The sequence below is a fragment of the Parambassis ranga genome, chromosome 19 (genome assembly GCF_900634625.1).
Source record: "Parambassis ranga chromosome 19, fParRan2.1, whole genome shotgun sequence".
Classification (NCBI taxonomy): Eukaryota; Metazoa; Chordata; class Actinopteri; family Ambassidae; genus Parambassis; species Parambassis ranga.
Genome location: NC_041039.1, coordinates 23,489,404 through 23,513,842, shown reverse-complemented (window position 1 = coordinate 23,513,842; position 24,439 = coordinate 23,489,404). Strand labels below are relative to the sequence as shown.

Genomic DNA, 24,439 nt, shown 5'->3' with positions numbered 1-24,439 from the left:
TCAAACAGCAGCACTTTAAACCTGTTTTTTATCAGCAGCCTTTTGAGCAGATAGCGTTTGATGACTATCAGCCATAAAAAAAGAAAACGTGTCAGTTTTAATCAATCAAACTTTATTCATACATCAAATCAACAACTGAAAGTGAAAGTGTGACAAACAGAAACAGCTCGACAGCAAGGTTAGAAAAAAAACATTATATCAGAACCCTGACGCACCAAACAAGCAGCAGTCGACTTCGGTGTTAGCCCGTCGGCAGCTGAAGGAGCACGACCTCAGACCACTGCCACCTGCTGGCACACAGAGGTATGGCCTCCTCTGCAGGCGCAGATCGTGCACGCCGCTGGTTGGTTGTTGGTTCTGGGATGTTCTCTTTCTGGTGTGTTCAATCAGAACTTTTTGGGTCCGTCACAGGGGAGCGACCTGAGGCCACGCTGCTAGATGTTAGATGTCGATGTGTCGCGTTCGGACTTTGAAGTAAAATCACTTTTTTAAATTCTGACTATTGAACAGAAACATATTAACAGAGTAAGTAAAGCTGTGGGTCGCTTAAACACTTCATAATCGAGTGGTGGTCAGATAATCAGAAAGTAACGATGTGTCACAGCAGGTGAAACGGCAAACATGTGATCAGTTTATGTATCAATATTAGGATCAATAAGAGTTACTGTTACAGACCGACGCCTTTAAATCGGCTCGTTTTCAGTTTGTCGCCCTGAAACGAAAACAAAACATCACAATGCAACACAACAGACTTCAAGTAAAGTGTGGGACTTGTTGAGCAGTCGGTCGGTGGCGCTGACGTCTCAGCAGCCAACATAATGTGCAAAAACAGAACACCCAGCTGGGAAGCACCGGGACGGCCCGCAGGCTGCAGCCGGACCCGCTACATGCTAAGGGTCCATCTTAGAGCCTGTCATAGTGCTGCCGAGTGAGCACACACACACACACACGTACATGAGCCATACACATAACATGTTAATAATCGCAGCCACGTGATTACAAGGATTCTTCTCTCATTTCGACCGAACACAAAGATCTGTGGCGACAAAGAAAAGGAAGCGTGATCGGGTCATTGAAGCGCCGACTGGCTGTTTGTTTTGCTTTAACACTGAAAAGTGATTTCTGCTGTGCCTCTAATGTGTGACGGCTTTTTCTCTTTTATTTTACGGCAGTGTTAAAAGATTTGACCTTAAAATGGCTGACATGAAAAAAACACTGATCGCTACGGCCGCCGCTCGACAGGACCGATCAAATGTTTCTGTGTGGATCTGGATTCTCATCATAAATTTGTGTTTTTCAGTATAAAAAATTTGACTATGCCAAATGTGTGGTGCACAAACACACCAGTATACGTCAGGCCCTGCTGTGTGTGTGCGCGTGTGTGTGTGTGTATTCAGTGAAATGTTAACCCTGTGCTGTAGAAAAGGTTTTGTAACCGAAGGTGTTCTCTCCGCTGTACGCCACGTACAGGAAGCCGTCCTCGTCCTTCTCCTTGTCATACAGCTGGCCCATTGTCAGACTGCAACACATAGACACACACACACACACACACAGTGTTAAAGTAACATCTCTGAAAAGACTCTAGTTTGGATATCTGCTGAGCTGTGGCTGCACCAAAGGGCCACTCAGCCCAAACCGGGCCCCTCCCTTTGAGAGAAGTTTCTAGTGTTCTCTCAGGGATACCACATTGCATTGTGGGACTGTTTACAGGAAGTAGCATGCAGGCTGTGGACAGGCCTCAAGTCTTGTTTATTTCATGTTTTAAAGCTGCAGTGCAGAACGTCTGTCTCCCCCTGCTGGCTGTGTGAGTGATTACACAAACACTGTCAACATGTGTACACTCACAGCTTGATTTATGCCTCAGCTGCTGGAGAGGTGAGAACTGTGCTAACACAGGATAGATGATGGACCTAATCCTAAACACAGCAGCTACCTATTTACCCAAAATGTGCTAGCTAGCTAGCCCCTGTGACCTGACCCCAGATAAGTGGAAGACGATGGAGGGATGGGTGTGTTTTCCTGACTGCTCACCTACACAGAGGATTTATTGTTGTGAGTGTCTGGGAGCTCCTCCTGATTGGTCGGATCAGCAGTGTGTGTGTGTGTGTTTGGCTTCATGTCCTGCATGAATGTGTGTATTATTGTAGAGGTGAGACACTAACAATGAAATGCTGTAGCCCTTAAACTTGTCTCATCCAGCCTCTCCTGGTCTGACAGTATGAAGCACAGTCAGCACAGTGAGCAGACGAGACTCGTACCACGTCCACCCTGTCAGTCGCACACAAAGCTGTGGGAAGCAGATTGTGTAGATAAACTCTGAATGTGCATCAGCCTGTCAGTTAGGTGTCAGGGTGTAAACAGAGAGCGAGGTGTGGCTTCGTCCTCTTTTCTCAGGTGGATGCATTGTTCACTCATAGATACGTCCTGTATGTTCCTGCTCTTCAGCTTAAACACTCTGCACAGTGTTCATGTTCAGGCCGGGCGTCACAGTACATCATTTACAGCAGGGGGGGTGCGGGTCGATCGGGTGAAAACGTTTTCACGTTCTGTCCTCATGGTGCTCCAAAGATCTTTTATAACACCAGCCTCTCGGGGTAAATGATAGAAGGAGTGAGAGCTCCGTTACCAGTGAGTGCAGAAGTGAACTTACTGCTTATTGCACTTGTGTTAGATAACAAAATGTGTTTTATTGTATTGTACTTGTACATGTGCAATGACAATAAAGTTGAATCTAATCTAATCTAATCTCTAAGCTAACATCTTAAACAGCTCGCATGTTTTTGGGTCATGTTAACAAACCCGGGGCAGAGAATGATTGGAGTTCAGACCCTGGATGAGGATGAGGAGTGCCGGTTTGTGTTTTTACCGTGTCCCTCAATCATGATGTCGGTGCACTGGCTCATTAGTCAGCTAACTTGTTAGCTACTGTCTGCTAACTTAAGTCCATCCATCAGTGGCGGGCTGATGAACATTAAGCTAAAGTGCTGTCAGCTAGTTTTATAGGTAACAATGCCTGATGTGTTGCCTTGTATTATCATCCATTCACCAGGCCCTGTCTTCCCTTCATACCCACAGCCGGCCCTATGACACAGACTGCTCAGAGAGTAAACACTGATGTGCTTGTTGTGGGACGTAGCATCACTCTCACCTGGACTGGGGGACAGTTTTGTCCACAAAGAGGAAGATGGCTTTCTCTGAAGGCAGCTGGATGCGTTTCCTGATGATCCACATGAACTGGGCCACTGTGATGTCAGAGGGCACCAGGTACTTCCTCTTGTCAATGTCCACTATCTGAGAGCCGGACACCTTCTCCACGATCACCTGGAGCGGACACAGAATCAGACAGACGGGCTCTCAGCAGAGTGGTCAGACACCGTAGATATCTGCTGAACCCAGATTCATGGTTTTATAAGCCCCGTTCACACTGGAGAGTCAGTCCAGCTAGAGTAGGATTGAATCCAGATAGTCTTTAAGCTGGATACATTTAGACCTATTTTCAAATCTGGCTATTATACACGTGTCCGCGCTCAATCCAGCTTGACCCGGCGTGTTTGTTGTCCTCCAAACCGCTAGGTGGCGCCCCGTAATATACAGAGTCTGTTCAGGCCGCAGTAGGACCGTGTGTGCGCATGCGTTGTGCGTTTTTTTTTGTCCCATGTCGCTTGTTTCTTTCGTTTTTTCCGGTTCAAAAAGCAGTTTATTCCTATGTGGCCCTGTGGAAAATAAACTCGGGGCAAAGCTGTCGTAGTTCGACGGTTGTTTACATACGGCTTATGTACGCGACCCGGACACTGTCCCCAGATGGAACTGCAGTTTTTGACATATGAGCATAGGCTTGATTTCTCGGCCCTGGTGGTCTCTGCTTGATCCCAAACAACTACTGAATCCATCATACCAGTAGTCAATCTGAACTCTGCCATGTGACCACTGATTGACAGCTTTGATTGACAGCTGGTTCTCCAGCACCTGATTTATTCTGTCTCTTCATCTGTTGGTTCAGGTGATGATGATGATGATATGTGTCCTGTTAGCACAGTGGAGCTAACGCTAGCCTAATAATTGATGGATAAGTGCCTCCTTTGTGTCTGTGATAGTGGGGTGTGTCTCCAGTGGGGTGGAAGGCAACACTCACACTCTTTGTACTTTGTTCCCATGAAACAGTGGTCGAAACGCAGCTTTGGATTTTCTGACACCTGACACCTGTTGTCTTACAGACCCTCAGGGAAGCTGCTAAATGATCCGATGTGTTGTCCTGTCTGTCTCTAATGTCACCATGGGAAGCAGGGCCGACTGAATGTGACAGAAACAGCAGCAGGAGGAGCTTCCCTTTAAACAGGTGTGAGGACTATTTGAAGGGATTGTTTTTAACAGGTATTATCATGCACACAATGGGCTTCCACATCAGTCTAACTAACAATCCAGCTATATCTGGATAGTTTTTTTCTGAGTCTGAACAACGCAAATCTGGATATATCCGGAAAGATCTCGATCCACCTCTCGGAGGTGGAACTAGCCGGATCGGCTCACATCTGGCTCAGGTCTGAACGCAAATGCGGCCAGTGAATCCTGCTAGCGACATCATACTTCCAGTTCACAGGGACAGTGTCCGACAACAAACGACAAAAAAAAAAAACATTACACATGCACACACGCGGTCCTATCACGGCCTGAACGGACTCTGTATATTACGAGGCACCACCTAGTGGTTTGGAGGACAACAGACAAGCCGGGTTAAACTGGATTGAGCGCGGACACACGTGTGTGATAGCCAGATTTGAAAATAGGTCTGAATGTATCCAGCTTAAAGGCTATCTGGATTCAATCCTACCCTAGCTGGACTGACTCTCTCCAGTGTGAACGGGGCCTAAAGGCACAGCATGTTTTTCTGAGAACATTATTTATTATTTCGTATTTGGACACTTTTGGTATCAATAGCTTTTGGTAAAATTTTATCTCTATTTTACTCGGCACATCTTGATCACAAAGTAAAGTTAGCCCACATGCTAACTGAAGTTCTGTGTTGCTAGCAGCTGCATGTAGATTAAAGGTGCAGACGAAGCTAGCAGTGATGCTAGCAGGCAGCACACTGAACAAGTTGGGCCATAATTACATTATTAGCTTGTTTTTTATGTATTTAGATTTAATCTTTGCATTTTTGCATATTTTACATCTGCACTTAGTAAAGTATTGAACGACTTTAAGCGCCACAGTAACTATGCAGCGCTCCTCTGGGCTGTTACTGTATTGAACGACATTGGATAAATGGTTGTGATCGGATCGGGAATCTGAGCAGGATGGAGGCCAGACGTGCTCTTTCAGGGGGAGGCGGGCCTGTCTGAAGCTCAGGCTGCGGTTACCAGTCGATCCAAAGCCGCTTCTTCTGATGGAGAGGCGGTTTGGGTGGAGGTGTTCCAGGTGCATCGGCTTGGGAGGAGACAGACCCAGATTACACTGGAAGGATTAAATATCCTTGCTGGCCTCCAGATCCCCCAGGAGGAGCTAGAGGAGGAGGAGGTGTTTGATATGGGATCTTGAAATCTGGGTGACCCGATTCCAGAAAGGCCCTGATTAAATAATTCTGACAAAAACAGTGGAAGACTGACGGGTGAAACCAGATCAGGACACCTCACTCATTCTACCTCCTCCAGTCACTCACTCCCATCATTACCCTCCCCTCCCCTCCCCTCCCCCACTACTCACCGGTACTCTGTCAGGGTATTTGTTGCGTATTTTGGCTGACTCCACACATCGGTGCTCTGAAGGAGAGACGGCAAACAAACAGGAAGTCAGAGATTAAAGGGATGAGTGCGGCCTCCTGGGATTCCTCACTGCCAGGCCAGGCCAACACACAGATACAAACCCAAGCAGACAGAGCAGAGAATGCAGCTGAACCTCCTCACACTTATTATCAGCACACCAGAGGTGCAGCGGTGATGGGAGGGTGAGGTGACGGGTGACAGGAGGACATGTTCATTAACCCAGATAAGAGGCCTACTTTTAGAGGAGTTACTTTAAAAAAGGAGCTCTGAGGTTATCTGAAGACATGCAGGTCACACACAGGAGTCAAGTCGGTTTCAACTTTTAGTGACTCCATGTGATCTTTATGTTGTTTGTGTTAGAAGCTCTTCAACAAACAACAAATTAGCATCCGTGGAGTCATGAAGCTACAAATACTTCCACTGTGGGGAGGAGCACACAGCAGCCTGGAGTCAAACTTAAAGTTTAAAGCCCTGCTGCATCACCAACCTGCCCAAAAAAAAAAAAAACATGTTAGCACCCATCACCCCCATCCAGAGATCCGCCGTTTCCATGGCAACGTGACATTTTTACATTCCTAAATGGAGTTTAGGTGACGGCGCGTCTATGCGATGGACCAGAAGAGCTGACTAATTTGAGCGTTATGTTTAAGGTGAACCCCATTTTGAAATGAGCATGACTGGCTGTGGTCGTGCAGTCAGCAGCCATTTGTGCTGAGACACGCATGCATCTGTGCATCTGTGCGTGATGATGAGACCGCAAAAATTGATGAAAGCAGAGTGGAGGCTGCGTGACAAGGACGAGAACATATCCTGTTTCATAACAATCCAAACCCCTTTTTTTTACCGAGGGAATGGTCCTCTTTAAACATCCATTTCATCTTGGCAGGATCCCCGCACTGAGGCGTGACGCTTAAAGGGGCGAGATGCGGGCTTCTAACTGTGCGTGAATGTCGCCGTAACGTCCAGAAAATCCACACAAAAGCGATGAAAACTAAAAACGTCAACAACGTCTCTGCCTGCAGCTTCAGCTGTCCGTCTCACAGGGGGTGACGTCACTGTCTGACCAAGGGGTGGTGGTGGTGGCGGTGCTGCGTTCACGTACAGTAAGAGAGAATCGGTTTTTATATATATAAACAAATACAGACCAACTCAACTACACAAGAGAGAGACCTTAAAGACACACAAAACAGCCGGAGAGATATATACAAAACCATCACAAATCAATACAACCTGATCACCCGAGATGGCTGCACTCACATAAAAAGCGCCAGAAATCCTTCAACCTGTAAGAGAAACAAACAATTTCACAGACACAAACGTCTACAAAGAAATATCACAGAAAATCCTGAATGAGTAACACAACATCACACACAATCATCTTATCAATAATCTGCCGATTTTAGATCTTTCGTACGCACAAACCCTGACAAGTGTCTCTGTTCTGACCGCTTTGAAGGCAGCACGGATGCTAGCACCGGCAGCCATGGTAACCAGGAGAAGCCGAAACATGGCGGCGCGCACAGTTAGCTAAGAAGAAGTGTAGTAAATTAATATGCTTTATTTAGGGGGGAATACTGTCTCGGAGACGAATCCATGTCAGAAGAGAATCGATTCATGCACCTGAACGGGCGTTACACTGCGTGTGTTTAGCATTTTCTTGTTCGTGAACATTTACTCGCGTTAGCGTTTGTGCTAGTTAGCAAGCTAGCCGCTGTTCATATCTCTACCCATGGCATTCTATGAAGTGTACTCTCACCCGGCTTTAATTCGGTACAAAACCAGCGTGTGCACTAGAGCCACCCTGTTCCTGGCTGCTGTTCTGTGCCTGACCTACATCCCACCGCTGCTGGTCGCGTACAGGAGCCAAGGTACAGTACCGCTGACATTCAGCTGGGAAGGTTCCTCAGGGAAATTCGGGTACCAGCAGCAATACAACACCGACAGTCAGAGCAAGATTAGCACTAAGAGATGCTAGTATAAAATATTATATAATAAAAGATAAGAGGAATTGTGTTCAAACATTGCACCCCAGCATAGATGGTACAGATGGATTATTGCATGTGTGTTGTATCAGGCGGGCTGTACTCCTCCCTCCTTCTCCTTTATCCTCCCCCTCCTGCCAAAAGCAGAGTTGTAGAGTTTGGTGGATCGGGGGACAAAGAAGTCTCTGAGTCTGTGGGTCCTGCTCTTGGGGAGGAGCAGCCTGTGACTGTTCAGGCTTCTCTGAGCTCTGATGACAGTGTGCAGAGGATGACCGGCATCGTCCACAATGGCAATAACAACAAAAGCATTTAGAGAAAACTTAAATCCACTGCATGATATATGATTTATTTTCATCAGACCTAATTCTGAAACATGTCAGGTGTGAGAGTCTGTTGAGCCCATGCAGTGTCCTGGAGTGTCCTGATTGGTTCCTACAAAAACAATGCATTATTAGTGTGTTAAAGTGTTAAAATGTGTTGTTCTTGTAGGTTTTTGGATCAAAAGAAGCACGTATGAGGAGCAGCCAGTCGTGAGGTTCCAGTACCAGACTTTGCTGGTCGCTGCAACCAGCACTCAGGGAGACTTCGTGGCCTGGAGCACCTTCCCCCACCTGAACAACATGCTCGGCCCCAAACTGCGGATCCCTGCGGTCTCTGTAAGAACATATCCACTGCTTCACTCACATGAAAACAAAACGGTATCTGGGGAACGTCCCAGGAGCTCCAGCTTGGTGTGTTTGGTGTGTAGAACTGCAACAGCTCTGTAGCCGACCTTTCTCCAGTGATCCATCTCAGTAATTCATGTTCAGCCCTTTGGCTGGTGTTAAATGTGTCAGTTTCACTTCTGCCTCTCAGCTTATTGATTCATTAGTCAACCATGCTGCAGAGTTCCAGTTAGTCTTTATAGGGGAGATTAACGAATCATTGTTCCTGGAACCTGCTTCCTTTGTGAGGCTCCATGGGTGTGTGTGTGAGTATGTTGTTGCATAATAAAAACATAAACACGAGAATGCAGAAATCAAAGATGAAGATGTGGTGACGTGTCATGTTTGTGTTCCTGTGACTCCACAGGTGAGAGAAGAGGACCAGAACCAGGACGGGAAGCTGGACATGCTGGTCCTCCAGCTGCAGCTTCCTCTGAAACCTGAAGAGCAGGTGTTCAGTGTTCAGCTGCTGCTCACGTTCAGCTACCAGCTCTTTGTAGGTATCCCACACACACACACACACACGCATGCATGCACGCACATACAGGACACACACACAAAGGACACACACTGGACACACATGCACAAAGATGTGCTCACATGTCTTAGCTGACTGTAAGTAAATATCAAAAAAAATCTATTACTGAAACTAACCAAGTCTCTGTTTTGAGAGTTGGTTAATTAATCAGTTCTTTAGTATCAGATCAATCACTGGCTGTTATTTCCTGTTACCATGAGGCTTGTGTAGGCACACGCTAAACGATAAAGACCATAAAGATAAACTCTTACATCATACAGAAATCTATAATAGTGTACCTCCCAGACACTATTAAACATGCACAGAGATAATGAGGAAGATGGCTCCCTCCTCAGCTACTGCCATCATCACCTCCAGAAAAACAACTTTCAGCTCCACAATAAACAGATTATCTCATTTTCTTATCAGTTTCTGTCAATAATGAAGTGCACTCCTGTCTGTGACATCACCAGGGGGGTTCTGAATGGTGGTTTTAAGTCTGTCCCAGTTAATCCAGAGTTTCAAGGCATAAACGCACATCTTTTACTCTTTCAATGGTGCTATTCATTTATTAAAATAATTTAAACTTTAATCAAACCTGATTTATCACAGTTAACAGCTTTATAGAGCCAGAGGTAAAAACTGAAGTCTATCTATTTCTTCAGAATCAAACATCTTTATCACAGCCTGCCCGTCGTGCTTATGCTCATTGTATCAGCCGGAATTCTGTTTATAACGTCTCACTGTCAGCTGATATATTAACCTCAGTGAGTCTGCAGGGTCATGACAATGCCTCTCTGTTAGCCTGGTTATATCACCATGGCGACACTTAACCGACCTGGTCTTTGTTCAGCATGAAAAAGGTGCTGCTCCTTCACAGACCACCTCCTTTATAGTTGCCTAGCAACTGTGCCTAACAACATGGCAGCGCCCTGTATGGCTGCAGCAGTGTTGGCTGGTGTAGTGATGCAGTTTGCTACGAAACCTGCTTGTATGCTTCATGTACAGTCGTAAAACAGAGTATCAGAGAAACTCTCAACAACCATGACATCCCAGTCCAGTTTAAACCCAGGACGACACTGAGACAGAAACTGGTCCACCTGAAGGACCAGACTCCCAGTGCAGTGTCTGTTTGTTTGTAAGGACTTATTGGAACAACACGTTTATCTTGTATAAGGACCTGTTCTGTTCTGACACAAGAATTTGCTCCTCTTCCTCCTTTCTTTCCTGTTTCCTGTTGTCCTTTCTTAATGAGTAACACATTGCCTTGTTAGATCACATTTGTCTTAGACCTTTTGAGCACATCCTAACACACACAGACTCTTTCACTTTGAAAATTTGAACAGGAAGAAACTCTTCTCTGAACCTCTCTGAACAAACGTTTTAAATCTACTTCCTCATTCAGGTCAATTTCAGGTGGTGACACACTCCAGCAAACATTAAACGCACCTAAAATAAAACTAACAGACCCAGTGCTGTCCTGCCGCTCCAGTCCTTCCACCTCTTCCCTGTAGACCTGCGTGTCATTGTCATTCTGAGAACCAGGGCAGCAGATTCTTCTAAATGTGGACAAAACAGAAGTTATTGCCGACATCAGGAAGCCACCCCCGTCACTCTCCACTCCTGTGTTTGTCTTTCCAGCGGATGTCCACAGTGGCCATGCAAAGCCTGGCGTACGTGCAGCACTCTTCTTCTGTCCCTGGAGCCAAGCTGTCGGTCAGCGGAGACCTGAGGCTACAGCAGAGGACGCCGCTGCCTCACCGAGGACTCTACGACATATACAACGTAAGAGCACACGTGGCTGAAGTGTTTCAGGGCAGACCAAGTGTTTATGACTGTCACCAGCGGACAGGACACGCAGTAACTGAAGGTTTCAAATTATACATCATTAAAAAAACCACAAAGCCTCAGGGGTCACATGGTGTGAAGAGCAGCAACACCTTCTGATATACTGAACACACTGAACACACTGTGCATGCTGCACCGCAGGGGCGGAGCCTCATTCATTGTTGTGCTTTCATCCCAAGGTGTCAGTGATCGACGGCTCCAGCCCCTTTGCGAGCTCTTATGACCTGGACAGCATCATCAGGAGCTACCAGAGCAGAAACTGTGAGTGCATACAGCCTCCTGTGTGGTTGGTTTGTTTGTTTGTTTGTTTGTTTGTTTGGTGTGGACACGGTGAAATGTGACGTCTGTCTTCTTCCCGCCACAGTGACCACAGTGCTGTCCTGTCCCATGCCGGTCTGGACCGTGGGGCGAGCTGCCGCTTCTCCCTTTGAGCTGAACGCTGAAATCCGTTATCCTGTGGAGGTCATCAGATATCCTTTAACCAGACCAGGAGACTGATGTGAGCAGATCCCTGGAGGGTGTCAGCTTGTGTAGTCAGCATAGAGAAATATTGTCTTCATACCATACTTTTTTAAAAATGATGTCACCATGACGTCAGTGTGTTTGATGTTTTCTGCCTTGACCCTTTCCTCCACCTATCGCCCAGGCTTCTGGGAAACCATCAAGTTTGCGTGGATTCAGTACGTCAGCATCCTCCTCGTCTTCCTCTGGGTCTTTGAACGCATCCAGAGATTTGTTTTCCAGAACCAGGTTCTAACAACAGTACCCATACCTTTGGGAAAACCCCACCTGTCCTGATGCAGAGGTGGAGCTCTGACCTCCAGGCACTGACTTCTGTTAACACATCCAGACATGAGGACTAAAACTCTCAGTCCTGATGGGCTCAGACAGAGAGACGATCTGACACCACCTCCACCCACCACACTGCACAACACCAGCACTAACAGCAGCAGTTCATTCAGAACGCTTCCTGGTTGCTGAAGGTTTTTCAGACAGTCAGTTCTGGGTAGTGTCCTTTTGGCCGCTGTGGGCGTCCTGCTGTGAGAGAATAACTCCTCCTGCTGTTGCTCCAGCAACCTGAATATGATGTTATTTCTCAGAACTAAACTGAATGTTCTTCTTTTTCAGATTGTTTTTTTTTTCAGATTGTCTTTGTTTGAGCTCATGACTTTTTATATTCACAGTTTTGAAGAAACAAACTTTGTGTTTGAACCGTTTCTTTTTTCTTTTAATGCTGTTTTCTAGAAACTCAAATGTATAGACAGTTTTATATAGAAACATTTTCATAACATCATAATAAATAATGTTATAGGTTCATTGTTTGATTCTGTTCACTGTGTTTGGGATATTTATTTTGACATTTAACAGATGATATAGAATGCTTTTAGTGTTGAGACTGTTACTGTGGCTCCAGTTTTCTAGCATGCTGGTGGTAGCATCATGCTATGTTGTGGAGGACGAGGTTAGAACTGAGGGTCAGCTCTGCAAGGACCTGAAGTAAACAGCGGAGATGATCTGAGTCACCTCAGGACTAATCAGACGAAGCCTCTGCAGAAAACAAACCGTTCACAATCAGGTGTGTGAAGCTTTCTGAAGTTAGTGGTGGAATCAAAACAGAACAGCAGCACGATGTTTAGAAAGAAGGACACTGATCGGTGATCAATGATGACCGTCCCAGTTACTGTTAAAACTTTTCATGCTTATACTGGAGGACCGAGGTCTGGACACACACCCGCTTTAAAATCTGCTTTCTTTAGTCCTTGTTGCTTCATGAAAGAGCTGTGTTTGTCAGAGGACAGCCTGCAGTACGGAGTCATGGTTTTTATTTTCCCCCCTCTTCCTTCCTCTGACTCCCAGGAGATGTTTGTGTGTGTGTGTGTGTGAGAGATTCTGGACCAGGACCTCTGTCTTAGCTCACATAATCCATTCAGTCTGCCAGATGTTGTTGGGTAAGAGTCGCACCCTGTTAGCTCAGCTATAGTGTGTTATACACACACACATGAAACACAACATGATCTCCCACAGCAGCACACTGTGTACGATGTAGACGTACTTATCTAACAGTAACCGACCAAAATGTTTGAGGAGACAGAGACATCATGGCAGTCCAAACGTTATCATTTGTTTAATGCTAGATTGTGTAGAATTATCTACTAACGGCTCTTTTTTGTTGTGCCTGAAGTAAAACCTCCATATTTCTCAGACACAGTTCTGCTGTGTCATCTTCTGTTGCTCTGATATCTCTGTGGACCTTCACATGTGAAGGACACCAGAGATAAGGATGTCCTCTGGAAGCGCACGCCGCCCTGAGACATGAAAACTTTTTATTTCTCACATGAAACTGACTCCTTGTTGTTTTCAGGACCTGTCGCTTCCACCTGCTAATCCAGCAGATCATCAGACAGGTTGGTTTTTGGATGATATCTATACACAATCACAGCCAGACACAGTGTCCCATCAAGAGGTATTTATTACATGTTATTGGGAATATACTGATCACAACAGCACCACTGGTTTTGTGAAGGTTTTCTTCTTTGTTGAGCTTCTTGTTTGTTTGTTGGAACAGCCAGCGTGCACGGGGGGGGGGGGGGGGTCATCCAAAGAAAGACAGACAGGTGTACAGTCCACAGTTAGCATGCTAATGTCAGTCATGTGGGTTGGTTGTTGGATGATTTCAATTCAAAAACACCAACACTGATACCTCTGATACTTCTTCTCTCTGGTTGGTTCATCTTGGTTGAAATCATCCAACAACCAACCCACATGACTGACATTAGCATGCTAACTGTGGACTGTACACCTGTCTGTCTTTCTGTACACCTGTCTGTCTCTCTGGTTGGTCCATCCAAAGAAAGACAGACAGGTGTACAGTTAGCATGCTAATGTCAGTCATGTGGGTTGGTTGTTGGATGATTTCAACCAAGATGAACCAACCAGAGAGAAGAAGTATCAGAGGTATCAGTGTTGGTGTTTTTGAATTGAAATCATCCAACAACCAACCCACATGACTGACATTAGCATGCTAACTGTGGACTGTACACCTGTCTTTCTTTCTTTGGATGGACCAACCAGAGAGACAGACAGGTGTACAGTCCACAGTTAGCATGCTAATGTCAGTCATGTGGGTTGGTTGTTGGATGATTTCAATTCAAAAACACCAACACTGATACCTCTGATACTTCTTCTCTCTGGTTGGACTCACTCTTTAAACCCAGGGCCCTTGGGTCCAGACCCTGAACTCTTGACCCTATAGACCCATTAAGTGATCCATCCCTGTTTAAACCATGCATTTGTCCAAAGTGGTGCAGCATCAAGGTAACAGGCTAGCATGGTTAGCATGTTCATTTCAATCCAGTTTTATTTTGTTTTTACTAAAATGCACATTTAAAGTCTGAATACTGATCATGAGCGGCTTCAGAAACAGCCTCACATCTTTCCGACTTAGCAGCCTGACCCAGTTCTGTATCTTCTGCTTCTGCATTTTACCAAAAGCTCTGCAGCAGGACACAGGATATGAGTCTGGCTACAACAGGAACCAGGTGCATCCTTTCTTTTTTCCCAACGTGTCTTTATTCTTCTGCAGATGAAGCTCCTCATCGGTCTCACTCCACTCTCCAGCATAAACAGCAGCTTCTTAACAACGGCAAGCTCACACATCCTTCACAACAACAGGACTATTTGTGTTAAATCGAGACTCCATTTTGATTTTCTAGTTATTTTTGTAACACATACACTTTTGTACATTTGTATTCAGGTAGGAAACGATATCTTAAAATAGTTTGTTAGCAAGAGCTAACAGGGTGTCATACTTCCTGGCTTATTCACAAATGCTAAAAGTTGCTAACTTTAGCTCTCTCTCACACACACACACACACACACACATATAACCAGTTTAGTGTGTGTGTGTGTGTGTGTGTGTGTGTGAGGAAAAGTAAAGTTGTTCTCATCAATACAATGTTAGCAAAATGAGCAACTAATTAAGTGATCGTAATCTATTTCAGCTCGTTAGCAAGTGACGTTAGCTAGCTAGCTAAACATTTGCATGTGATTAAAGGTAATAAAATAATCTTTAATTTTATAAATTATTGTGTTAAAGTTGAACTTTTGTTTTAGAGCTGTTCTTGGTTTGACTGTTACCGGCTGCCATGACTCTGCAGCCCTGCAGCGCTTATCTCGGTCCGCTGCACCGCGCCATGCGTCCTCCTCCACCTCCTCCTCCACCTCCTCCAGTTATCGGTCGCAGGGCCCGCCTGCTCCTCTGCACCCACCCTCCTATCAATGACCACCACCCCCCGCCCAGCTCGCTGCCACTCAACCCAGCAGAGCGGAGCCTCTGGCCACGTCTTAAATTCGACCCGGCCGGACAGTTGTCGTAAAGTCGTCCGAGCGGCTGGTGGCTGAGCGCAGCCGGGAGGATAGCGGAGCACCGCGGACTGAAGACACAGACAGCACCGCTCACCAGGTCCACAACACAACCAACAGCACAACCACCGCCAAGTACAGCCGAAGGTAGGTCGGACATTCATGCTCACGTCCCTCTGCTTCGCCTCTCCTCGGTGTTTTCCGGTGATTGGAGCTGTTTTCGGTGGGTTCAGAGCTGCGAGCCACACTTCGCATCATTCTGCCTTAAAAAAAAAAAAACAATCAAACCAACCCTCAGAAAGTCGCCCAACTCTGAAACCACACTTCAAACTTCACAACGAGACATTTAGTGAGCACAGTGTCTGACCTGCAGGTGGACACGGGGGCTCCAGAGCACCCCGACAGTCCCAGCAGAGTTATCCCGGGTCTGAGCAGCTAGCAGCGGGCTGACCACCCTCAGACCACTGAGGGTAACCTGTGTTTGTGGTTGTAGCATCATGGCTGTCAGGCTGAGGGGTGTGTGGTGCTGAAGGGACACTTTTACAACATGTTTCATCGCAGAAGCATCATTTAGAAACTTATTTATCACACCTTTGTCTTTGTTTAACCCCTCACCGCCTGGTGTGAGCCAACCCTCCCACACACACACAGCCTACAGCACATCTTGTAGTTACACAGAGCTACTTTCTTGTGTTTCAACAATGACCCTGATGTTACTGAAGCTGCTGGTCGTTGGCATGTGTAAGGAGAGAAGTGGGGTGAATCCAGAGCAGTTCAGGTGTGTCTCAGTATGAGGCTCATTGACTTATAATGAAGCTCGGTAAGGAGGAGGACGGAGTGATGGTGGTAACATGAGCCTGTATGATCCATATCTTTAGAGCGAGTTCTTGTGCCTCAGGATGTTTTTCTGCAATCCAACACTGGGTTAATTCTTGGTATAGATTACCAATATAAGTATCACTTTAAATCTTTGTCCTCCAGGGCACAGAAATTAAGAAATTTCATTTCCTCAAGTGTCCAAAAGTGAACTTAGCATTTAATATGGGAGTTTTAAAAAGACTGTAAATAAAGGATGGAGGAAGCGCCTGTGATTTCACCCACAGGTTTACTGTACAGCTGTTTTTGAGGCTCCGACTGCCTCCACGTTGGCAGCACCTGAGTCCACCTTAACCCAAATACACTGAGCAGGCAGGTGTGTAAGAAACTACAGGTGATCAGACCCTTCAGTATTATAGGGGTTTAAGTATAATTAGACAGAAATGCTTCTGATAAGCTGAAATATGTGCAGAGGAAAAGTTGTTGACAGTGTGAGGTCGTGTTGGCGTTGAGGGGGACAGCCGGGCTCGGGGTTTATTTTTCCTCTGAACACAGCGTCCTGTGCAGCTGTACGACACCAGCTCATGTCCTGCAAGCACAACAAGCAGCGCAGACAGAACAACAAGTGCTGGACCGGGGATAAAAGCCTCCAGCTGGGACGGCGCCACATGCAGGTGTACGAAGTGAAGTGCAGGAATAATAAAAGGATCAGTGATCACTCCGCTGACGTCCTGCAGCAGCAGACAAAAGGTCCACGTGCACACTCAAACCTGTAAGTAATCGGCCACATGTGGGCTTACCTCTGGCCAGGGTGCTGCCTCGTGGTTTGTTCAGTCTTGATTTCAGTTGATCTTTAGGCGTGTTAAGTGCTGAGAACGATTTTCTGCAGTTTATAGATCCTGGTAATTTAATACCCTGGAGCCAGATATAAAATGAAATTTATAACCTGCCCCGGTGACAGACACAATAAAACTATGTCAACAGTGGATCTAGGAGTGAGGAGCGGCTGTTGTGTTTCACTGAACATAACGTTATTAATGGTGCAACATTATCCCACATAAGCTCTACACTCAGCCCTGCCTGGTCATGGATACATACACACCTGCTCTCTGAAGGAAGGACGAGGATTTGGCATCCTTGTTTGGAAACTCCACATCCTCCTCGCTGTGTCCAAGTCAATATTTAATGGGTGAGGTCTCTCTCTTGTTTCTGAGGTGGAAAACGTAGTCTGTGAAGTGGAGACAGCAGCAATAAGTGGGAAAGTGGCAGCCTCCTGGACCAGCGCACACGTGGCCCATGTGGAAGCGTCAAACCCTGCAGCCTCTCACTGCTGGCTCCCACAGCCTGACATGTTTTACAGCCCGGTATAAAGCTGTGTTGGTTCCCTTTTTTCCTATGAGTTGCATAGATCGGTGGAGATTGACTCATTTTTTTGGAGCCAGCCTCAAGTGGCCACTGGAGGAACTGCAGGTTTTTCACATGTACCCCCCCCCCCCCCCCCCCCCCATTGAGCTCAGGTGTCAGCTGTCAGCTTAGATTTACGTCAGTTCTGTGCAGCGGTCTGTTTGGAGTTGAGGTAATCAGGAAAAAGTCCTACAACATGGATCTAGTTTATCTAGTCGGACCTGTATGCACAGTCATACAGGGATGTTTTAAGCGTTCTGGGAAGCACAGGTACACGTTAGATGCGGGTTTGCTGCTAAAAATAAGCCTGGTTCTCTGCTATAAGGCTTTCTGTGAAAAGAAATGCATAGAAAGTGGACAGTGTGGTGGGCGCGGGGGGGGGGGGTGGAGGGAGAGAGGGTGAAGGATCTGTCATGCAGTCAGCTGTTGCTTTTATTACTTTGAGATCCTGAGGGTCCGATGGCGAGCAGGTCATGTTGAGGCTTGTTTAATAAGCTCCGAACATTATTTCACGCTGCCGCGCATCGCTTCAGTCAGCAGGGACCCGAGTGTCCCCCTGGACGCATTTAACCAACGTCTTTCTGAACGTCTGATGCTCTTATTGTGAATGCAGTACGACCATGTGTGTTCATTGGAAACAAACACCGGCATGTGGGCAAAGTAGAATTCAGTCCTTAGCGGATTTCCCTGAGTGAAGTCATGAGTCTGTCCGGTCTGTTTACAGCCTGTGGCATGGCTTGACCTGTTGTCGGAAAGACCATGAGCCACCACCACAGCTTCAGCTCAGGACTTTATGATCTCCCTCAAGCTACGTGACAGCTTCATCAGCTTTTATTCTCACATCATAAACTGTTGAGATTTAAGCAACCTTACTCGTCAGCACTTTGGCTTTTAAGAGTCATTCTATTTCTACATTTTCCTGGGTTTAGTTGTTGGTTGACTGTAGTAAACAGCATTAAACTACATCAAACAGCAGCAGGAGATCAGAGGTCGAGTTTATGTTTTACAGACAGGAAACAGAACTTAAAAATAAGCTCTTGGATGCTTCGTCACAAGTGTCCCTCGTCCTCCTTCCTCCTTTAAACTCATCTGGTCTGTTGGGGCAGCAGTGGCGCGGTGGTATAGCAGGGTTGTCCAATAACCGGAAGGTTGGTGGTTCGATCTGGTGGTTACTGTCATACGAAAAACAGATTTGTGACTTCCTTAAAATGTCAGAAATCACACAGGAAAGAAGTTTGAACCATAATCTATGTTTGTTCTAACATCTCCATATTTCTGTCTTCAGAGGAGAGACGCAGCTCCACACATTCCGAGGCTGACCTGCCGCCATGATGCCCCGCTGCAGAGTGAACCTCAGCGCCATGATTTTCCTTGTGATCCTGCAGGGGGCAGCAGTGGTGCTGTTCTGCATCTGGTACCTGCAGCTCCGCCCCTGCGGCACCGCCCCTTCTAACGGCAAAGTTCACATCCTGCTGCTGTCTTCGTGGCGGTCGGGCTCTTCCTTCTTGGGTCAGGTGTTCAGTCAGCACCCGTCCGTCTTCTATCTCATGGAGCCCGCTTGGCACCTGTGGACTAAAATGCAGAAGCCTGGTGCGCGTGCGCTTCGGATGGCGGTGAGGGATTTAACGCGCAGCGTCTTCCAGTGCGACCTCTCTGTGATGGAGGCCTACCTGCCGGAAAACCACAACGTCTCCACCTTGTTCATGTGGAGTCACAGTCGAGCCCTTTGCTCACCGCCGGCCTGTCCTCTCACGCCACGCAACCAGTTCAGCAACCAGACTTTGTGCCAGAAGAAGTGCGACACTCGCGGCCTGAAGGCGGCAGAGGAGGCCTGCCGCACGTACAGCCACGTGGTCCTAAAGGAGGTGCGGTTTTTTGAGCTGGAATCACTTTATCCTCTTCTGCAGGACCCGAGCTTGGATCTCCGCATCATCCACTTGGTCCGGGACCCGCGGGCGGTGGTGCGGTCTAGAGAGGAATCGGCCAACTCCTTTGTGGCGGATAACGCCGTCGTCCTGGAGCAGAGAACTGTTCCGGCGGCGGAGGTGCAGTATCAGGTCATGCAGGAGATCTGCCGCAGCCACGTGCGCATCAATGAGCGTGCTGTGCAGAAGCCTCCGCCATTTCTGAAGGGCCGCTACAAAATGGTGCGCTACGAGGACGTGGCACGAAACCCGCTGGAGGAGATCTCCGCCATGTACGAGTTTGTTGACTTGGAGATGACAGCGCAGCTGCAGGAATGGATCTACAGGGTGACTCACGGAAAGGGCAAAGGCTCCAGGACGGAGGCCTTCCAGATCACCTCTCGGAACGCCGTCGATGTCTCGCAGGCATGGCGCACCATGCTGCCACACCACAAGGTCAAACGCATCCAGGACGTGTGCAAAGGCGCCATGTCGCTGCTCGGCTACAGGACGGTTAACAGTGAGAAGGAGCAGAGGAGGCTGGACATAGACCTGCTGGTGCCGCAGGAGCCGTATCAGTTCAGCTGGTTACCGGCTAAAACACAGAATTCAGGTGAGAGCTAAAAAAATGGAGGACGTTATCACAGGGTTGAGGACTCATACACACTGAGGGAGCACCGGCACTGACACAACTCACACAGTTATCGGAGCGACAGCGCGGGGGGGGGTCATAACAGAATGTTTTGTATTTGCATAGTGACACGGAGACGGCCTGCCGCATCCCACACATCTAAACCAGGAAGACTCAGCAGGACTGATCCAGGAAAACCTCTTCATGATCTCGGGAAGGTCTGAGCTACACACCAGCAGTCTGCTCTGTAACACACAGCATCCATTTTCAGCAGTATCATGGCAGCATTGTGCGACTTATCCAAACCTGGTATCATCCGGGTCAGAGCACAGCCTGATTTGCGTGACCTTACATGTAAATAACATAGCTGGAATAGAGGAAGGTGTGATGTCATTAAAATGGTGGTACAAAGACATAATGCTTCCTTTATTTAAGCAGCGTCGCACAGGTTGTGTTCAGTTAGTGCAGCCCGTCTGAGCCAGGAGCCCGAGCTGCTGCTGCTGCTGCTGCTGCTGCTCAGGTATGAAGGGAATCGTTTTTGTTCTAAATTGTTTCAAGCCGGGCGTCGTGCCAGTGGTCCCTGAAGGGGCCGCTCCCACAGGAGGAGGAGGAGGAGGAGGAGAGGCCGCTGATGTGACAGATCTGCATCAGGCAGCAGGTTTACACTCTGAGCAGCACCAAGGCTAATAGCTGAGAACAGCACTGAGCGTCTGTCTGTCTATGAGTATATTCAAAAATGCAAACTTGGATTTGGATTTGCATATTTTCTAGTATTCTGGAGTCTGTCTGCGTCCATCGTAGAGATTCAGGAAAAAACAAGACTGACAACACTGAAAATAACCCTGACCCACGGCCTGTTGTCAGCCGCCCAGGCTGTACACACGTTTATTTTTATTGCTGCATCTCACTGTTGGATCCTTGAAAGCAGCAACGTGTTGAACCCCTGCAGAGTTTCACATGAATCCTTTCAGACTGGAAGCAGACAGTCTGACCTGTTAGATGATTGAAATGTTTGTGGTTATGTTTCTTTCAAACAAAAAGTGCATCAGAATGAAATCTCCTACCCGACCTTTAACAGTACAGATAGTCATGGTTCTGTTTTCTAAAATGACCTGTCACATGGGTTACCGTGTCACACTCTGTTGTGGTGCTGGAGCTCCGCACTGAGCTCTGCAGCTGTCTGTCTGATACTGTGCATCACCTGCAGTTAGGCATGGGGGCGGTTCAGGAAAGAAATCTGAACCGTTCGGTACACAACCCGAAAACCGTGACCTCTGAACCCTGATACAAACCGAACCGCTCCACCGCTAGCTGCGATGCTAACTGGAGTGCTAGCATGTGACATGTGTAGGAGTCCTGAGTGATTCATGTAAAACTTTTTTAGGATAACATGCAGGTTTTGTGCGACTTGTTCTCCTGAATCTCAAAACACGCAGTAAAGCAGGAGATGAGTTCGGTTTTTAAAACCCTCCTTCACATCAGCTGCAGTTCAGCGTATCGTCACCATGGCGATGGATCGTGTCTGCGTGTAAATCTGCTTCCTGATGTATCTTTTTTTTTAACGTTTACAGAATTAATTTGTTGATTGATTATAAATCGATTACACTGAATGAAGAGTGTTTTCAGTGATTAAGAATTGAAGTGTTTAGTGAGTAGAACATTAAATCATGTTGATTTACATCTTACAGAGATGTTCACTACTGTTAGTAGTTAGTGTTGTGATCCTGCTTTGTGCCGAGGTATTGATCAGTCATTGCACGTGTGATCGGTTTAGATGTCGAGGCTGAAAGTAGCTCTACTTAAGTGTTTCATTCAGATGAAAATATCAGAAGTTGTACTTTTGTACATTCAGAGTCTTGTTCGATGTGTGAGGTGAGGAGATCCGTCTGAAGACCTTTGCATTGCTTGATTATTTCTCTGTTCCTCAGATTTAGTGTTTTGTTTGCATGTCGCTCTGCTCGTCACCAGCTGCGTTGAAATCTTACACTCCAGCTGGTGACGAGCGTAGCTGCTACATAACTCAGCGTATTGTTCTCAGGAGGAGGTGGAGGAGACCTAAACACAGCTAAAAGCAGAGGGCTGATAAAAGCTCGGTGTGTTCAGAGACACGGGCAGACAGGAGGTCTGTGTGTGTCGCTGGCTCCTCGCTGTCTCTGCAGTCTGAGAATCGATTACAGTTCAGCGTGTGTGGGAGATGAGGGTGTGTGAAGCAGAGCGAGTACACCGTGTTCTGTGTGTGCGTGTGCACGTTGTCCCTGCAGTTATTCTCCGCAGTGGATACCTCCAGTGTTAGAAAATAGATGCAGTGTGAGTTTCTCTCTCTCTGATAAACCTGCCCGTCAGTTTTTTATTGTTTAACTCTTTGTTGAATGCAGCTTCTTTTCCTTTACTCACACACACGTTTGAATGCAAACTTAATCTGCTTTCCTGCCTCCAATCAGACAGCAGGTTTGTCTAGTAATGCTTCATGTTCCAGTTACTCTCTGGAAATAATTTCCAATAAGTTCAAACAATGTTTATGACAACAACTGGTTAAAATCATCATTCCTGGGGTCAAATTTCATGTTTTTGTTTTTTAATTAAAAACTAAAAAAATGTTAAAAATGTCAGCAGCTCTGAAAAATATTCTGTCATCTACAACTTTCAAACTTTTAAACAAGTAAGAAGGACGTTTGCAGAATTTGAAATTAAATTATGTTGTGATTACGTCTGGGCTGGAAGCAGCTGTTTTTGATGTTGGTCTGGGTTCTTCGGTTACTCGATGATCTAACATGGAGTTCTGCCACATGAAGTAGATTTTTTTTTGTAAAAGCTTAGTGGCTGTGGTTATTTTACATATACAGCATGCAGTGTTTTCACACAGGCAAACATTTAATATCCAAATATAAAGGGATCCCATGTTGTGGAAGAAGTTGCCCTGCTGGTTTTATGAAAGCGAGTCCCTGAACAATGTGAACAATCTGAGGTAGTAGCTGTGATTTGTAACCACGCGGCTCTGTTTGTTCCGCAAGAGTAAACTTAACTACATGGTACTAATGGATGCAATAAATATTTATGTAAACTTCACACTGTGTCAGAGCATTTTTTTTCAACTGAAGGCCGTCACAGAAACTTAACCTGAGTATGTAACGGCTTCATTTATCTGATTCCTTTAACTGCAGCGCCCCCTGGTGTTCAATACCAGCAGTGCAGAGGGCTTCAGCCTGGTGAGTATTCAGATAACTTGCTCTCTGTTTAAATGCAAACATGAATGGCACACAGTCTTACTTAAGGAATGAGTGTTTTCATTCAGTTGTAGTTCCATGCTTTGGCCACTAGAGGGTGACCTGCGCTGTGTTAAGTTTGCTTGTACAGGTGGAGATTGGCTTCATAACACAAGTCCCTCACTGCTCTGTAGACTAAAAGGTTTAACAGCCAGGATGTGGTTGGAGCAGGTAGACCAGTGATGGTGCTGTAGCTGTGTCCGTCCTCCAGGTGTCCTCCTCTCCTGTCGGTGCAGAGACCAGCTCACAGCTGCAGTCCTCCACTGAAGTAGGCCGTGTTCACCGTGAGCCACCATGCCTGTTCTAAAAGTGACATTCAGTACTGGGTGGTGTCCATGCTGTCCACCTTCATGTGCAGGACACCATGGGCCCCACCCATGATTCTCCAGTGATGACCAGAGGACGAGGACAGACCAGTGTCTCAGCGTCCTCTCTGAAGGATCCGCAGGTTCAGCTTCCTGCCTGTAGATTCATTAACTTATTATCTACAGTGTTTATTGTGTTTAATTAAAGTATATTAACAGTTAATACACACTTCTACTGATGGTGATTCAAGCCTTGTAATTACAAATAACCGTTATTTTTATGTGTTTATTGGTTCATATCTCTCATGAATCAATATGTTTATGACTCTTATCACTGGTGTGTTCAAGCAACACTGCCCTCTTGTGGTCAGCAGAGTGTCATTGCGGCTCCCCCCCCCCCCCCCCCCTGGTGCAGGTCCAGTGTTTATTTTTCATAATGTTCCACTCTGATACATCCTGTTACGTCATCTTCTGACGGCTGTGATCATAACTTGAAATAACTGAGACACATGTTGATCTAATGATTGATGAAGATGAACGTTTCCTCTGCAGGTGGATGACGCTACAGCCGCGAGGGCCGCAGGAGCGCTCCTCTCTCTGATTGGCTGATACAGTATGGCAACAAGCGAAGTCAAGTTAGACAGAAAAAAACACACAAGACCAGAACCGGAAACGCTTCAAATTAAAAGCATGTAAGGTCAGCCGTAAACGATGCCTAACTTTACTCAAAGTTACAATTTGTAGATTTTAATTTTAATAGAATTTGTGAATCAGTTATCGTGACTTGATAATAATTACAGTGAGTATTAAGTAATTACTTTGGCGTGTGTTTCCGTGATGCTGGTGATTCACAGGTTTATTTGGCCCTCACTGAGCTTTCAGGGTTGTTTTTGCACACGTAACAAAAGCTTTAAACATACTGTCATACTGTTGTTTACATCTGT

The 24,439-nt window shown here is 46.4% G+C and overlaps 3 protein-coding genes and 1 long non-coding RNA gene across 4 annotated transcripts; 3 read left to right on the top strand and 1 right to left on the bottom strand.

The window, feature by feature from the left end:
• Window positions 1-91: 91 nt before the first annotated feature.
• gabarapl2 (GABA(A) receptor-associated protein like 2) lies at window positions 92-6,821 on the bottom strand. The gene is made up of 4 exons (XM_028430766.1): window positions 6,604-6,821; window positions 5,701-5,756; window positions 3,149-3,321; window positions 92-1,519 (listed from the first exon to the last, which is right to left on the bottom strand). Exons 1-4 carry the CDS (start codon window positions 6,635-6,637, stop codon window positions 1,405-1,407), a joined length of 378 nt encoding a protein of 125 aa, XP_028286567.1. The 5' UTR covers window positions 6,638-6,821; the 3' UTR covers window positions 92-1,404.
• A 360-nt stretch (window positions 6,822-7,181) lies between these two features.
• Window positions 7,182-11,861, top strand: tmem231 (transmembrane protein 231). Its single transcript, XM_028430765.1, has 7 exons — window positions 7,182-7,627; window positions 8,231-8,397; window positions 8,813-8,941; window positions 10,604-10,747; window positions 10,990-11,071; window positions 11,175-11,280; window positions 11,446-11,861. Exons 1-7 carry the CDS (start codon window positions 7,489-7,491, stop codon window positions 11,606-11,608), a joined length of 930 nt encoding a protein of 309 aa, XP_028286566.1. The 5' UTR covers window positions 7,182-7,488; the 3' UTR covers window positions 11,609-11,861.
• Window positions 11,862-15,108: 3,247 nt separating this feature from the next.
• On the top strand, window positions 15,109-22,738 carry chst6 (carbohydrate sulfotransferase 6). The gene is made up of 3 exons (XM_028431592.1): window positions 15,109-15,319; window positions 18,678-19,909; window positions 20,054-22,738. Exons 2-3 carry the CDS (start codon window positions 18,721-18,723, stop codon window positions 20,149-20,151), a joined length of 1,287 nt encoding a protein of 428 aa, XP_028287393.1. The 5' UTR covers window positions 15,109-15,319; window positions 18,678-18,720; the 3' UTR covers window positions 20,152-22,738.
• On the top strand, window positions 15,190-22,733 carry LOC114452336 (uncharacterized). Its single transcript, XR_003672252.1, has 3 exons — window positions 15,190-15,203; window positions 15,895-15,900; window positions 20,419-22,733. It is a non-coding gene; the product is annotated as an uncharacterized LOC114452336 (long non-coding RNA).
• Window positions 22,739-24,439: the final 1,701 nt, after the last annotated feature.

What these genes read in the sequence shown, in the direction of transcription:
- gabarapl2 (XM_028430766.1), bottom strand. Translation starts at nt 6,637, where the DNA reads ATGAAATGGATGTTTAAAGAGGACCATTCCCTCG. An exon ending in AATACCCTGACAGAGTACCG is followed by an intron (nt 3,322 to 5,700) that starts GTGAGTAGTGGG and finishes TGTCCGCTCCAG; the next exon opens with GTGATCGTGGAGAAGGTGTC. An exon ending in AAAACTGTCCCCCAGTCCAG is followed by an intron (nt 1,520 to 3,148) that starts GTGAGAGTGATG and finishes TATGTGTTGCAG; the next exon opens with TCTGACAATGGGCCAGCTGT.
- tmem231 (XM_028430765.1), top strand. Translation starts at nt 7,489, where the DNA reads ATGGCATTCTATGAAGTGTACTCTCACCCGGCTTTAATTCGGTACAAA. An exon ending in GGTCGCGTACAGGAGCCAAG is followed by an intron (nt 7,628 to 8,230) that starts GTACAGTACCGC and finishes TTGTTCTTGTAG; the next exon opens with GTTTTTGGATCAAAAGAAGC. An exon ending in CGTTCAGCTACCAGCTCTTT is followed by an intron (nt 8,942 to 10,603) that starts GTAGGTATCCCA and finishes TTGTCTTTCCAG; the next exon opens with CGGATGTCCACAGTGGCCAT.
- chst6 (XM_028431592.1), top strand. Translation starts at nt 18,721, where the DNA reads ATGATGCCCCGCTGCAGAGTGAACCTCAGCGCCATGATTTTCCTTGTG. An exon ending in GGCTAAAACACAGAATTCAG is followed by an intron (nt 19,910 to 20,053) that starts GTGAGAGCTAAA and finishes GTATTTGCATAG; the next exon opens with TGACACGGAGACGGCCTGCC.